Here is a 16,904-nt window from a genome sequence, read left to right as displayed (position 1 = left end):
ACCACATTCATGGTCGACAGTGAACCACAGGGAAGAACGCTGCAATGAAAACCACAGACTACTATTATTACCGAAGATGTTACTACTCTTTGGATGTATTTGTTTGTTTTTTGGCTTAACTTGCGAAGTTTCGCGTCGCATGGCGAAGGTAAAAATCGACCCGTACTATTGGCCCTAAACACTTTGTTACTCGACTGACTGCTTGACAAACAAATTTATTAAAAAAGCTAAATAAAACGTTTACATTAAGCAAATTGAACGCATCTGTAACCGTGAGATAGTTGGAAAACGCCGAATAAGGACGAAATATTAAAACAGGGAAGGCGCATGGAATTGGCCTGGACGGCGCGATAGCTTTTTTTTCATAGTTTCTAAATGCGCTTTGTACGCATATAAAAGCTCGCGCTAGAGCAAGAGACTTAATCCTATTGTACTAGACTGGGAGAAGCATCTCCAGGTAACTTTCATTTAATATTTATCGGCTAGACTCGATCCACGTCACGATCAGGGTAGGCCTATAACAATAAGACAATTAAAAATAATGCCCGATTCAGGAAGCAAGGACGCATGTGAACTAGCCCGGTCGACAATGAAAGAGAGACGAAGGATAATGCGCGCATATCGTGTAGGATCTGCTCACCAGGAGCCCCGTTTGTTGTCAAAGGCTGTAACCGAAACTCGTTAAAGGAAAGCTACTATTACTTTTATATTTAGTGTGTCGGTGGCTCGGTGCAGAGAAGAGTGGGGAGGGTCTTGGAGTTGAGTGGCACAGGATGTCAGTCGTGATAGGCTGCCAATCATTTTTGTCTTGATGGTAACTGCAGATAGAAAAGCTCTTCCAGGGTTTTCCTCGGCACACAAAAAAAGATCGTTGAAGGACATGACGAGACATTTATGATTCAACATCATCTCATCTTCTTTTACCTAGCCTGTGGCTAAGAAGTGGCGGTCTTGCAAAGCGCAGCACCAGTACGAACAGGGCAGGGCTTATAGGTTAATATGATTTAGCACGAATGAGTGAGTTGCACACGACGTCCTACACATAGAACTGCTGCGATGGTCACAACGCTGCATGTAAATGAGAGAAAGGTTTGGAAGGGCGGTGAGGCAGGTTACGAAAATTAAGTTGAGTAATACAACATAAGGGTTCGACGACACGAGTAGGATAAGCAAAATGGAAGTCCCATCGGCAGAAAGGATACCGTAATATGGGCAAAACTCGCCAGAAAAAAGACGGAAAGGAGTCAGAGACAAGGCATCTTTTAATCGGCTCTACATACCGTTTACGGTGTTTCAAATAGTACTGGCCAATAAGCTAAGGCCTATGGTTGAAGTGATCATTGAGGTTAAACAAACCATCATCATAGAGATAGGGTTAATCTTTGCCTACGTAGGATTATAATATGTGAAAGTTAAACGAACATAACGAGTTGCTGAGTACATAACGATTTTGTTTTTACAGAAGAAAGCTCTTGCCTGCCATCAATTTGGATCTGAGGGCGATGATGCTGTGTCTAATGATGAGATATAACTCTTTTGAACGACAGAGGGCGCCACGTACAATAGGATATGTGAAAGCCCAGGAGGCGATTGTTCAAGGTAAACCACTGCCACGCTGCAAAAAGTTCATTAAACATCATCTTTCAGTCGTTGCAAGCTTCATACTTCGTTTTCAAAGAAAGGATGTCATCGCATACGGCCTTTCACACAAATCACGAAGTAGGCAGCCTACACAAATTGAATATAGTACACGATGGCGTAACCAGACGAATTTCACGAAAAAAAAAATTGTAGCTTTTTATTGTTAATGTCTCGTCGATTACTGAATAGTCGACAATGATTCATTTGATGGAGCATCGAATATATTAGCTAAACTCGATTTTATTAATACCTCAGTCAATCATCGCTAGATCCTAGCAGTCTTATCACTTTATCAGGTCTGTGTGGAGACTCTAGCAAGCATATTGTGCACGGAGAAGGCCAATCGTACTGCTTTCTCTAAGAGCTAAGTAGAAACAAGTTAGCAGGAAATATAAGACAGTCACTCGCGAGCTTTGAACTTTTAATGAGCGTCTAGTTGCAAATGCCCATTGAAAGTTAGTTAAGTCTCAATTGCTATTTGATATTAAGGAATGTCCGATCCCAGGAGCAGTTGCTTGTTCGCCTAACCTTGCTCTGCGTGGAAGCGCTGCCCAGTAAAGCATGCACGGTCAGTGAGTTCTCCTTTCGTAGTCGTCGCGTCTTCAACAGACCGTGCATGTACATGAACATTTAGCGTGTGTTCTAGGCAGTCGCTGAACCAGGGCGGAGCGTCCGAGAGTCTCGCCGGACTTCTTCTTTTTTTCGCTCCCTGTGCAGGACGCAGGCCACAGTAAAACTTCGCACGGGTTGTGTGCTTTTGGCCTAGTTGCGATAATGTATTCAGCGATATCTAGATATCCATTGGTCTTTTCCTACTTCGGCCTTCGCAAGCCCTCTTACGGAACCGGCCCAACGCCGTGCAGCCAATGAGCCATATGCAGCTAGCGATAATGCTGATGACTGCGATTGGTAATACCCCGAATGTGTGCGTCTGAAAGACACAGTCAGCAAAAAAGGAAAGAAAAAGAAGAGGCAGAAGAAGGAGTATCAGGCGAACGAGACATGGAATTCTCTGTTTTTTTTCTCGGTGTGCCTATTCAACGATATCAGCGTTTTAATCGAGGCTGTGCCAGCTGTTCTGACGCAACCGCTTGACCTACTTGTTTCAAAATAGCGGAATGTTAAATCCACATCGTATCGATGCAGAAATTTTGCTACTACGAAAGTAGGAAAAGCGGCTATCGGCTCAACGTGACGCACAGTGAAAGGTGGCCCAGGCAAGTTCCAGCTTAAGGCCAAGAGAGAGGCACCCAAAGCATCAATAATAGATACACACCCTTACAACCTCCTGCTGCTGAACGTCCATTTACAAAATGTTCGCCTAAACTGCCTACTGCTGCATCGAGCCCTTTTATAGGATTGGCAGACGCAAGACGTCGAGATGACCCGCTAGCAGTAAGCCCTTCGAAGGCGCGAAGCAGCTCGGTCTATGCAAATGGTTAGGGCATCTTTTTTCGATACATGTTGTTCGAATACAAAGATACGTGAACGCTGGCTAGCACTTCAGCAGTCAGGTCAACTTTGCATGTACCTGCACGTTCAAATGCAAGTTTAGCAACTCTGTTCTTTCTGCGCTGCCTTTGCTTTTTGAAACATTGCCATATGCATTTCGCTGATTGCATTGTCGATTGTGAAATGCTCCCTCCGATCAGCAACCAGGTAACTACATTGAGCGTTGTCTTCACCCTCAGGCTTTCATGTGTCAGAGTATAAGAAGTTCTCGAGCAACGGGATAAACGAAACTAGAAAAGAGAACAATAAGAATTAAGTATTTCGCTTTAATTGGTGGAGATTGCCCGTGCAAACATTATTGTGCTTAGATAATTCGCTAAACAGGTTTATTATGAAGATTATCTTCAGGAACAATTTGGCACGTTGACGTTTCTATGGCAACCAGGATTATTGACGATGTGACCTATAGGAAGGGAGTAGGTTATGAAAGGAAGGCAACGAATTATCTTGTTACTTTACTTCTTCTTGTAGACTACAGTGTTACAGTGTAAAGAACGACCTCGTCTACATGAAGTTTGTGACATACTTTCTTGTAGACAAAATCATCACAGATTTAACTCAAATTGACTCATATACGGTTATGGTGCGTATGGACAGAAGCGTGGGCTAACTCATCACCCGAAACAAGGTCTGGCCTCTCCTTTGCTCTATTCAGCATCATCTAAAATAAACCCAAAATCGTCCCTATACATAAAGTTCTTCGATTAGTAATTCCTCATTTTCTAAACGATTGGGGAGTTCGTTTATTTTTAGTGGGTATATACTATCATTTATAGTAACCAATCGAACGTAAATTCACACATCGGCCATCAAATGTATCGAATACGCACTTTCATGTTTGTGAAAGAGCGTATTCCGCAAGCAGCCGCTCGTACGATTTCATGCACGCTAGCTCGAGACTATACACTATATTTCGGCATTACGACATTTATGTTTCGAGCTTTAAGAGCGGTATCGTCGTTAGGTATTCAATCAGGCGGATGGCAGCCACCACGAAGCAAAGTCTGTCTATGCCCGAGTTCGAATCAAGACCGCAACGGGTTCCCGAAGACCACAGAGGCTATGGCACTACGATCTGGATATCATCGTGAGCAAGCTCCGTTCGCTTCAGAGACTTCTGCTTCTTCCTCCTTGTCGTGACGTAACGCAGCGTTCAATAAAGGACTCCGCTAGAAAAGCGACAAACTAGTAAATTTAGCTTATCCGCTGCGGTTGACCAATAGGATACCTGCCCTTTCGATTTTCTCTCTTTTTTTGTTGAAGTAAGTGGTCTTGTTTTTAGAATATGGTACAGTTTCAGATGGCGCTACGAATTCTTTGATTAGTTCTGTATCAACAAAGCGGTGGCTCCTTCTAAAGCTCTAGGTTTTAAGGGCCTTGCTTGGTTAAAAGAGTGGCCAGCGAGCGGTTTGCCATAGTTCCTTCGAACAGTCTACCTAGGAGGAGCCATTTGCTTTTTACTCGTCCAGCAAAACGAACGAGCGGTGTCCACTATAGAAGGCACTGAGATGACAGATGCTGCTTGACTATCTGCTCTCGCAGTTACTGTCGATCTATCTGATCGATGTACGATGGAGGTAATTCATCGAGTTCCTTCGGGCTTTTAAAAGGCATTTTCTAATAAAGCAGACGAGGGCGAGCATCTCACATGCTGAAAGCTTCCAGTTTATTTTCCAGCAGGAACATCTAAAATCAATCATGTTCTAACCACCGAATCATATAAAATGTTCATTAATCTAGATTAGTCAATGTTTTTCGTGTTGTAATACTTTCACATAAATTATCTTATGTCTTTAATAAATAGGAAATTATTCAATTTCAAAGCAGAACTCCGAATTCGACATGCCCATCTGGGCATCATATGCCATTTTCCATTCGGGCCACCGTATTATTTCAAGCACATTAATCTAAATGATATAATAGAAACTGATCGATTGATTGAAATAAAACATATGTTTGACCAATAAGCAGTCAGTATGCATTACGATTCTGTGAAGGGACTTGGCGAAGACTTTAAAAAGTCGACCCTACGGTTCGTGATCGAGGCAAGACGATTACTTTCGATCATGCGGTTGGTCGTTTAGGCGACAAAGTCCTTGACAAATTACCTACAACGTAAGCGTATTTGACCCCTGACAGTGCAAAATCAAAGGCTTTCGATAATCGAAGCTGTCAGAAATCGAAAAGAAATGGGCGCTTTTAGGGATTGCTGAATCGTTCGCTATGAGCTGTGCACGTATTTCAGCAGAAGGTAAGAAATGGTTTCAGTGATAAAAGCCATCAAAAGTGACATTTTGCGTGTATCAGATACTAGGTAAACATAGGCAACCGAAAAAAAGACTGCTTTACTTCACAACACTGGACGAGCTCCAAAGCTATGGTCAGGGTTATATGACCCTACTCGAATGATCCATACATACGCACGTGTGCATATATGTGTGATCGAAATGAGTAACAACAGGAAAAAAAGCAGGAACGCAAAAGCCGTAGCGGTACGAAGAAATTCGGGTCGATGATTCTTCATGGTTTCGTCACCAATGGTCGTGTTCAAAGGCAGTCAATCCTGGGCCGTGTCACCTCAATAACTTCATTTCTTCTGAGTTGGCAGATTCCCAGAATTTAATAATAAGAGGATGCATGTTGTCGAGCTAGCGAAGCCCAGCTGGATCACTGAATTTAACCTGGTTATATCAAAATAGAAACTCTCATTAATCTCTAGTCTACTTTATGCTAAAGCGAGCTTTGATAAATGGGACAACAGAGTAGTTGTTCGTATGCTTAACCGACGAAGAAACAGAGACGGTTAAATAGAAAAAAAAACACACACATTTTCCTATTGGACGCGCGTTCTCTTTTTCGCGTCATTGACCCAACCAGGTCTGAACGATGCTTAGCTACTACGAATCTACGCGAAAGCATTTTTCAGAAGCTTCAATGATTCAGATTTTGCAAGACACGCACTCATATCCAGTCTGAATAAAGACGTTCTACAAGTATAATTCTATATGATGGATGGCTAGATTGGCCATAATGTCCCTTTCCCGTGGCCTAAAAATTGCTGAGCAATGAATGTCATTGGGCCGACCTTTAGCCTTGGCTAAAGGCTTTGCTCTTCGATTTAACTGAATTCTATATTTATGCAGCTCGATCCGCCATACTATATAATAAATTTGCGGGTATTACTTGCATATAAAGAACCGCAGCACCACTCAAGCGCAGACCTTAATTACAGGCGGAAGAGCGATGCGCACGAACGACCCCGTCTAATACGTTTAGTCCGAAGGCTTTTACCCACAGTTGCTCAAGGAAACGAGCTAGCTTGAACGATCTACAATTGCAAGCGGTGTAGGATTATCATATTTAGCTAGACTCAAGCAAAGTTTCTACGAAGTGTGTATCTAGAAAGTACATTTAGCACGCCTCTGTGTAGCGACGCCGTCAAAACAGCCAGACGCCGGCGTCTATGAGCTTGACAACTGCGCCGTCTTTCATTCCTGAACATGAGATCGTTGTCAGACGTCAGTCGGTGCGTTATAGCAGCACCGTTGTTCATCGTAAACCCTTTAAGAAATTACCAAAAAAATAATACTTCTACTAATTAACTTTGACGGCAGCCATTCAGTTGATGGACGCCCACCGTTTGAAGTCTATTCCACTCAATTGAAAGTCGTTGCAAATTTAGAGAAAGAGCACCTCCTTCCTGAGTCGTGGATATTAACTATTTGAATGCTGCAAACCTCGCCATTAAGATATAGCAAAGCTCCGTTATACTTTTTAGGGAAAGGTTACGCAATTGTCTGGATAGCGTTTTGTCCATTTTACGCAATTCGTACAAGCGTTACATTTAATCGTATGATATTAGTGCGTTCTACAATGGGAACAGTAAAAAAAAATGTTATTCTTCTTTATTATAGTGTGTCATTAGCAAAAACGTTGCTATGCCTTTCCGGTTGGCTGCAATATCATTGCATTTGTTCCCAGCCAGTGTTACAGACCACTGGCGTGCTGGCAGTATCCTTTGGCGCCGCGCTTATTTGCTAACGGTAAATTTGATTTTTTGAAATTACTATATATTTTTCTCGTAGTAAATAATCGTCTCATTGTAGCACCTCGAAGAAATTCGCTTGAAGGGATACACCTCAATAGTTGGTCTTCATTCATTAACTGGCATCGCTTGATATTCGCTTGGACAAAGGTTAGCACAATAGCATAGGGCTACTCCGAAGGTTCGTTCACATACACTTAAACGACTCGAGCTTCTGCGAAACTGAAGCCATTTATTAGGATCAAAAAGCGTGGATCTGACATGTATCTGTAGCCGGCCTGCTTATCCGTGCCACTTGACTCGCTCCGACTACAAACAGACGAAGGTACCTGCTGTCTTTGTGATACTTCACCACAAATAACTACTACCGTTGTTGCCTGACGTTGACCTGACATTTGGCGTATATTTGGAAGAAGGCGGCATTTCGCCGATTTCGTCATCGGATCTTGTCCGCTTGTGCACGTAGCAGCATTACGTTTATATGCGGTACGCGGAAGAGTACCAGACAATTCTTGTAACCGAGTCGATTCAACTAGAAGCGATGGCTAACACAATAAATTGTTGTTGTCCCAAATTAGAACAACGGAACCGTAACAACGATCTGACGACAGAAGGACCAAGACTGACGGTGCGTCAATCTGTCATCAGATGATGAGTTCAGCTAGAATAGTCCCGTTCGAGAGCGTCGTGTTTAAGCATCGGCTGTTTCTATGCGTATTAAAGGGGCGATGACGATCATCACAATCGAGCAGCTTCCAATGGGAAATTGCAAAAGCTTTCAGCGTAAGATAAATGGGATAATTCAGTTTATTTTCTCGTCAAATTGGCTGAAGTAGCACAAAATAGAATCCAGCAGGAAAACCATTAAATTTTTTTAAATAAGCAAGGCATACTACTCCTACCGTGCCGAGCATTCTTCTCATTTACGACAACACTAACAATAATAACAAAAAAAAATTAAGCCTTGGCCTGTTTGCGTGATGCGGCCCGTTTTCGTAATGGCACATCTGTGCAATATCTGAATACACTGAACCGTCACATTCACACACGTACCGTCGACGGCTCTGAATAACCCGTAGACCCAAAATGTAGAAGACACTAGCGGCGTAAAAGATCTCAGACTGGTGAAAGTTATTAATTATTTTAAAAGTAGTGATTATTCGGTTGCCATTTTGATCGCACAGCGTTTTCGACTCATCTTTTACAGTTCGTGCCTTGATGATTTATCACCGAACCTCCTAAGGACTAAAAAGCGGCCCTAATTCAGCGTATGCCATTATCATCTGTCCATTGTCAGCGGTTCTAGCCTGCCGCTACCGCTGCGAGCTTTGATTCCTTAAACTTTTCAGGACTCCCTCTGAAGACCACGTGGTATCCTGTCACATTCTTCCTCAGATCCAATAGGCGTGTAGAAAAGCTTCAATGCGGTGTCTCTAACGCTATTCGTTCTTCGCCGTTATGACACTACCAGCACTCATTGATTTGCCTGTCTATTTCGAACAGGCTTTACGTCCCGCCGCCAGAGCTGGTTCTGTTTCATCATGCCACAGCACATGTGGCACATCGTATGCAGGGCAGGATATGTTAAATGCCGAGCCTTTTTGCGAGCGCAGTAGGTTCAGCAAGACACAAATGGCGCTTTTCAGTATGCAAGAGTAACTGGGCCGGTACATGGCCGAACCGAATTCTTTGTACCCGCCACCAAATCCCAAAGGAAATTACCTGCCCAGCTGTCCGTGACACCCTAGTGATAACTTCCTAATTACGCCTATTCAAATTACCTTTCTTCGTGATTGTACGGGCTGGCGTAATGGCACAGAAAGCAAACATAATAATGTTTTTTCTTATTTATAGCCATTTTTCGGCCTTAGTCGCTAGCTTGAAACAGCCCCACAGTCAGTAAACTCGCGCAGGCATCTGCTTGTCATCAAATTTTGTCCTTCGAAAATACCTGCATACGACGTTTATATGCTAGCCAGAATGTTATTGAGTAACTGCAGAATACGGCAGCCGAATTCACAGCCAAAGAAGCCAACCCGAATAGGAAGATTTGGAGCAGATCTCCTCTCACTCACTTAATCCTGCTCACTGTATTGGTCCTGTAGGAATAATGTGACGTCACGCCCTTTCCTATCAGTCGTCGATCCTCAATCACTCTTCGATTCCACTACGCATCTAACTGCGACTATCCTGGGTCATCGGTGTCTTATATCCTATTAGATTGTACCTTGTGCATGTGTATTTGTGCTGCCTTAGCTAAGTTGATTTGCTTCAGGAGAACGCCGCCCCTCCACAGACAGACAAATACGATGCATCGGATGAATCGGCAAACGACAAGCGGACTTGTCGAGTACTCACCCGATGGAACAACGACTGCTTGTCTATGGGCCGAAATCCAGTGAAAACAGAACAAGCTTGTTATGCTCGGAGAATGGCAACAGTGCCGGCTCGGAATAGCCAAGCTTCAAACGACTTTAAGAAGAAGTCGACCGGTCTGCCGCCCCCGTACTCACAGTACGCAGCACGTAAATCCAATTATGGCTGGCGCGATGCAGTACCAGCGGCACTGCCCGTTCGGACTAGGAGGAGTGAGGGGAGACGGCTGAACAAAGACAAACCCAAGCTCACACAATAGACGGCAGTACTTCTAGCGCAACCCCCAGCTAAAATCACTCGCACCTCCCTTGAGCGGCGTTGCTTTCTTCTGTATTCTCTTCTTGATGGTACCCGTTCACCCTTGTACGGGGTCACGCGTGGCTCGGGAACTAGCAGAAAAAAGTGAAAATGTGATCGAAGGCGGGACTTGTTTGCGGCCCTGAACGCTTAATCGAAGTCTATTGCGGCGTGGCGAACGGGGCGGACATGGAACGAGGGGTGGCGATCATACAGACGTCATCGTGATGATGAAAACTAAGTGAGTGCCAATAACGGCAACGACAACAGGAACAGTAAAAGGCTACAAGCTATGGTTGGCAATAATATCGTCATGTGAGATACGTTTACGTACCATAGGGTACTTAAGGCATTCTCTGTCGGTGTCTTCTTGCCGTGGAGCAATTTCTATAGAACAGTGAGCTAATGTATCGTTGCTGCGTACGGTACGCTTTATAGAAGTCAGCTTAAATTAATGTCGCGGTACAATCTTTTTCGCTGCCACGAGAATCCTGTTTCGATCTCTTTTAATTGAATTGCTCGTCAGACATAGATCGATCCTTCGCTGCTAGACTAACTACCGCGGCGGATCGCGCGCGTGATAAGAAGATTTTAGCAAAGAAGCAATTTATAGCGATCCACCAGCTGCTATCTTTCAAAACCCAAAATAAAGCATTGTGAAATATCTGATGGGATCGGAGTAATCGTAGCGTTCTATAGTACTGGGTAATCAAATCGAGGCAGCATCATGGCGTATTATCATTGGGCAATGCAGTTACGACCGGAATATCTTGCGTTTGAACTACTACATATTAGTTCAGTAGATTATTCTTGTCGAGATATTTTCGATCAGGACAAATGGCCATCGGTGTCACCTTCTTTGTTACAAATTACAGACGACCCATCGGCGAACTTCCCCAGACACCAGCTGCAGTACCTAAGCGAATTGGGCACCGGCTGGTTTGGGCAAGTCGTCGCAGGTGTGGCCTCATCATTCGGACCAGTCGCCGTGAAGATACTTCGAGCGGATGCTTCACCTACGGATCACATTCATTTCCTGCAACAGGTAAGCTATGGTGCAGGACTTATAGAGAGCCGGACTCTCGAATGAATTCCTGCCTACAGTGAACCTCAATGCCACATAGCAATGACTTAAGAATTTCTTATCTTATGTATTTATACAGCCTTACTTTCGGCGTTAGTTTATACTAAAATTACTAAAAAAAAAAAAGTAAAACGTTCAAAGGAAGATGTCAATGTTACATAATTAATAAAGGTATTTTTTACGTATCCATCCTATAAGTGACATATATATATAGACATTTAATCATATATTAGGTTGGTTAATAAGTTCAGTAGAACTATGTCATACGTGCAGTTCACACTGTTTATAACAGAAGTGGTATCAGACCGTTCGTATGCTGTACAGGGGTTTTGTTCTGGGCAGGCGCTGGGTTAAGACGAAATTAGTAAGCAATTTTTATTATAGCCAAAAGACGCATATATATTTTAACTGGAACTTAGCTGGCAGCAACAGGATCATTATATTTAACTGACTATCGAACAATAACTGATAGAAATAGCATACGACGTACGATGGTTGTAGTATATGTATTGTTTAAATACAGTTTGAAGTCACACCTCACGATTTATTATTAATGATAATAGATCGATGAACCGAAACAATATCGCAGATGGTTTCGTAAAGCCGTTTTGACCGCAATGTCCTAATAGATGCTAGCTAAATAGAAAACAATCACTGTATGTTATGTTTTACTTTTCTTTCAACAGGTAGAAGCCTTAAAAATTTCGGATCACCCGAACATTGTCCGTCTATTGGGTCGATGCCTCGAAAGCGACCCTTTCCTTCTTATCCTCGAACAGGGTAAAGCTGATCTGAAAACCTACATTATCACGCAACGTAAGTAAATCACACTCGTACTATATATATATATATATATATATATAGTACGTATAGTATTCATACGACCTTCAAAGGGTTTTTACAAAACGAGACATGGAACTGGCATCGGGTATGAGTATTATTTACATCTCCTTTCTAGTGCGAAGGTAATACTTATTTTTTGTACAAAATGCCTTATTCACCCTGTTATCTATAGGGTGAGACTTTGTTACATGTTTATTTCTACTTTCTCTATCTTTTTCTGCATTGCCGCACATATACATCGCTGCAGGACATCTAATCTAGCTGTAGCTGATTGTGATAATAGCAAACGAAGCGTTACCATTTCGCTGTTCATTTTGGTTTTATAATGAGAAAGCAGCGAAAAACGATACCTCAGTCTGATTTTAAGGTCGAGATAGACCTGTCTGCGTATTCTTTTATTTTAGCCATCTTGTATACCATCCTAGAAGGATGCACTTGCTTTCATCGATATGAATTTTCTAAGAAATTTATCCCATTTAAGCCCCATACAATGGAGCATTCTATCCATCTCTCAATTCGTAGCAGTTTAAATTGAGTATTACCTTCCGAGAGTCTGTAACGGCCAAGATCAACTTTTCAATCGTCGTAACACGTGACACCGTTTTGCAGAGTCATCCGTTGCGTCCATTACGTCAATCAGCGTTTCGGTAACTGATCAATCCGTAGCAAAAAAGACGCGATACTGCTTCTTATGTGTAGGCATGATATTTCGTGGACGTCTCATCCCTTCACTCGTCGTTTTTTCTGCGGTTTCCACACCCTAGAACATTTAATTGCCCGTTGGCATTTATATAATGATAGAAGCCCTTTAGAGCTGAAGCCATTGTCTACATTGCTGGACAGCCCAGTTCCGTTCAGTGTCACGGGTCCATTACCTACCACTGCCTACACCTGCTAATAATGGCAACTTCCGTGCAAGAAACACCTTGTCGCGGCTGTCTTATCTACATTGGCGTTTGTGGATTATTTGTTTTTAAACCAAACGAACGAAAATGTACCCACACTCACACTAGTCAAAAACAGAGGCCATGTAACGGGGTAATTTTGAAAAAAAAACATGATACACACCATGTTAAACTACAGGAACCAGAAGACGAAGCGCATCTAGAAGCAACTAAGGCTAAATACTACGTTAAACGTGATTGTCAGGAGCCTCTACGTATTGGCGGTCTATTGGCAGCACAACATAAGTACTTCATCTTCAGCAGAAACACTCGCGTTGGGACCAGCGGATATATCCGTTGACGCATATCGAACCATCGTAGGGACTAAAAGATTGTCCGGCTCATTCCTCTGTCGCCCTTGGGATTAGCACAGAAAATCTATGAAACAAGCATTTTACTTAGCAAGTTTCGCTTCTCGCTCATTTGTATTTCTCCCAAACTTGTTGTTGTTAGCTAAGCAACGCAAAACGGGTGTCGCTTCCAGGTGACTCTGCGCACCTGCGAGCATATGCGTTATACTTGTAGCGCTGTTACAAGCAAGCGATGGCGTACGTTTAACAAAAGCAAAAGAGAAAAGAAAACAGAAGGAAGGGGGACAACCTATTTATCTACATTAAGAAGGCATATATAATGGCGCTGGGGGCAGCTGCTACAGTTAGGCGTTGCGGGTACCGTTGGTGTGTGTTTGAACTTAAAAGTAACGGAACCTTTTAAGGTGAAAGATTGTTAGTTGCCTCTAGTGGCAGAACGTCTCAGAATGAGTCGAAGGCGGAAAAAATCGGTGAAAACAAAGGGAATATTATCTAGCCAAGCTTGACGTTATGAAAATCCGGCAGCCAATAGAGAGGGAGGCTATTAGTACTTAAAAAGTAATTACACATATGTATTGTAGGTGGACTTAGAAGTTGCCGTTTCGCGTGTGGTCCAACCTTCACCACATTATAGAGTTTCATAGTACAATGCAGGTCGACAACCTATCGCCTGTAGCTTGTAAGCCCGGATACCGCCACCAGTACCCCCCCCCCCCCCCCCCGACCCATACCCGTCCGCGCTGAGGCCTCCCATATTGGTTTAAAGTCCGATAAAAGATTACTGTGTTGTTCGAGTCGGGTCAGTCGTCCTGTGTGGCTTCTAAAATTTTTTATTCCAACGTAAATTGATGTACTATTTGGAAATATGCTCTTATCCATTAGGTTGGGGGTGACGGTGAACAAGCATTTTTAGCACAGTTCCGATAAAATAGAATAATAATTAGCACGGAGCAAAGACTAGTACCGACCGTTTGGAGGGTAACTTAGCACGTGGGATAATAGAATGCGCAACGATAGCACAAGCATAGGATTGGCAATTGGACTATCGATTGACTCCAACTACCCCCTGTGTGTGGTTTACGTGACACAAATAACTGGCTCAATGAAACGCAGTAGAGTTTCTACTAGTTGTATACCTGAATTAGCGTTCGATACTAGGTATAGGTTTCGGTCTCGCAACGCGCAATAGAGAAATCTGCAGATTGACGCTTTTATCATCAGCTTCGTAGTGCTAGAATAATGAACGGGCGAAAACGATGCGTCCAATCAGGACATATTTCGTTATATTTCGCCTTTACGGCAAACCAGCAGACATGTATCTTGCTTTCGAATTGCAAGTTCCTTCACAATGGCTTCACATGTTATGTTGTGTTTCCATTATCGATATGGACAATTTGGACCGTTTTGTCTACGTATTTATTTTCATTCGCCTTGTGCCTGCCGTCCATTTCTCGTCCTTTCTCTGAGAAAATAAAAACGACCAGATTATAGATAGACAGACCTGTAACTAAAGACTCTAGCAACAGCAGTGGAAGCAAACAGATCCTCTATCCAGCGCAGCGTCAAGTAACGAAGGTCTAATTTAAAAATGCGTCAAAGTAACACCGAATCTGACGCTATGTCTGCCCTGGCATCTGGATTCGTGTACACGTGCTCGTATTTATTTCTGAGTGCGTTTATCTGGAAAGGAGGACAACGAAATGATCCGAAGCATTGGTGGCCGGCATCCGCTAGTCGAGATGGTGTCAGTGCCCTGCGCTTACCGCCTGAACAGCCAGGAAATCATTCGTTGTTTTCCAAAATGAGGAATGAAACGAGCGGGACGGGTCTGAACAGGATGGGAAGTAGACAACGAAAAATTGCCGCTTCTTTGTTGGCTACTCCTATTTGCTCAGTGACGGCATCGGCCGTAGCTGGCCATTGGGCGCTACGATCCGAGTGACCGCTCGGCCAGCCGAGCAGTCTTCTTCGGTCCCTCTGACCATTTCGCCTTATGCCCTACGCCTTTTGCGCTTCTGCCGCTGCCCTCGTTGCCGCTGAGCGAAAACAACGAACGGACGAACCAGAGCCATTTCACTGACCGAACTATTGCTGTCGTCTGCAACAACGACGTCAGCGATATCAATAACACTTCAGTTATGACTTGTTGTTTTTTTTATCGTTCAGTTATTGTTGCTGCTGCTGCTGCTGTCGCCGCTGCAAATATTCTAGTCGTCGCACTTGTTGAGACAAAAGAGTTAAGCCAGTCGGAACCTCAATAGCCTATTAGATATGTTCGTTAGCTTTCTTTTTCCACTTGATCTACGTACATTCCGTCAGTTCTTCACACATTTTGGGAGACGACGATGAGGATATTATGAGTATGTCCAAAATGACAGAGGACACGCTATCTCATTTTTAAACCAATAAATATTATGGTTCCTCTGTGATATGGTTGGCGATAACGGCAGCAGCAGATGCTCCTACCACTAACGGGGAAAGTATCCACAAGAGATATATACGATCCGGATATTAAGAGATCGAAATGAAGGCAGATATCTGAACTGAATATGGACTACTAGAATCGGTGGCTTGATGCCATTTTTCTAGTAACGTCATAATCTTGTCACCGTAGAACTTCTGTAGTTTGTTTGGCGGAAAATCGCTTTCAGACAATTCATTTTTCAACTGAAGTCAAACGGAAGAAATAATCTTCAGAGACCAAAATGGCAGATGCATCGTAGTGGTGAACAAGGACTTGCTCATTGCTGTCATTTTTTCAGTTGTTAACAGTAAATGTGCGGATCAGTCACCTTCTCAGACGGCACCAACCCGTTTAATTGGCTTTCGACTTCATCGTAGCATTGCCTGCTTTGGCTTTACCAAACTGCGGAGCTCATTTTTCTACTTTTTTTTTTTGTTTCTTTTTCATCTGCACATTGTTGCCGTTAACTGTTTTAGAGGTGGCACGGTTTTGTCGCGCGTCTACGGAGTTTTTTAACCGCCAATACAGTCGAGTAAATCCTGTTGCGTTCGTGCGGCATCTGAACATCGGAGTTTTGCTTTATAGCTAACTTTCTTCCAATGGTACACAACTGTTTGCTAGTGTAGATGTAATTTCTACGCGTATGGGTCTTGCTCAACAATTTTATTAATTTTTTTTCCGTAATTGCATTTGTACGTTTGTCGTAATAAAATTCTAAAATACAACAAATTTTTGCAGAAATCTGTGAAAGCGCTCCGTCTATTTATGATGGCTCTGAATAAAGACATTCCGATAATGCAAGCATACCTAACACCGCCTGAGTCTCAGCTTTTAAATAACATTACCGCCGACCCATGAAGCGACTCATATTATCTGAGCTATGGAAGAGAAGCGGTCAATACTTTCTCAACGATCCATTATGATATGCCTCTCAACTTTTCTATGTATCGTCTCTGCGAATACACTTCTATAAAGCTACATAGATCGTTCAAATATGTCCTGCTATTCTCAGCTTCTTGTAGATTATTCCATCTTCTTTTCGAAGTAGCACCTCATTCCGTCATCGGAGGCGTGAAAACTGTAGAACGATCATCGCTGCTACGATTGTGGAGTTGTAACGTATTCTCTCCGTGTTTGATCCTGCATTCGTCCTGTTTCCTAATAATATTATTATTCGATATAGTTACATTATTGATTTGACCAACCATATAGGACTATCTACTATAATCACCCTTAGCACAAATATGCCACTCCCTCCATGTAAAATTAAGCTAATAGACAGCCAGGGCGGAGCGGGGGGTGACGGAGGCAGGCATATTTCCGTTGGGCTCGTTATTAACGATTTCAGGACCGCTGGCAGCAGCAACAACAAACTAATGGAAAATAG

General features: G+C 43.0%; 1 protein-coding gene across 4 annotated transcripts in view; it reads left to right on the top strand.

Moving 5' to 3' along the window:
• LOC111261046 (uncharacterized) overlaps nt 1–16,904 on the top strand; it is a 122,650-nt gene that overhangs the window by 80,154 nt on the left and 25,592 nt on the right. For 3 of the 4 annotated variants that reach the window (XR_002680730.2, XR_015311331.1, XM_022834253.2), the window contains exons 3-4: nt 10,747–10,916; nt 11,642–11,771. Coding sequence is in view for 2 of the 4 variants with exons in the window: in XM_022834253.2 (XP_022689988.1) it covers nt 10,747–10,916; nt 11,642–11,771 (300 nt within the window). In the remaining 2 variants the exon portion in view is untranslated. Of the gene's footprint in view, nt 1–420; nt 1,600–10,746; nt 10,917–11,641; nt 11,772–16,904 lie in introns of those variants that run through there. The other variant, XM_022834254.2, reaches the window with a different exon arrangement.

The sequence above is a fragment of the Varroa jacobsoni genome, unplaced genomic scaffold (assembly GCF_002532875.2).
Source record: "Varroa jacobsoni isolate VJ856 unplaced genomic scaffold, vjacob_1.0 scaffold_515, whole genome shotgun sequence".
Classification (NCBI taxonomy): domain Eukaryota; kingdom Metazoa; phylum Arthropoda; class Arachnida; order Mesostigmata; family Varroidae; genus Varroa; species Varroa jacobsoni.
This window is presented reverse-complemented; position numbering and strand designations above follow the sequence as displayed.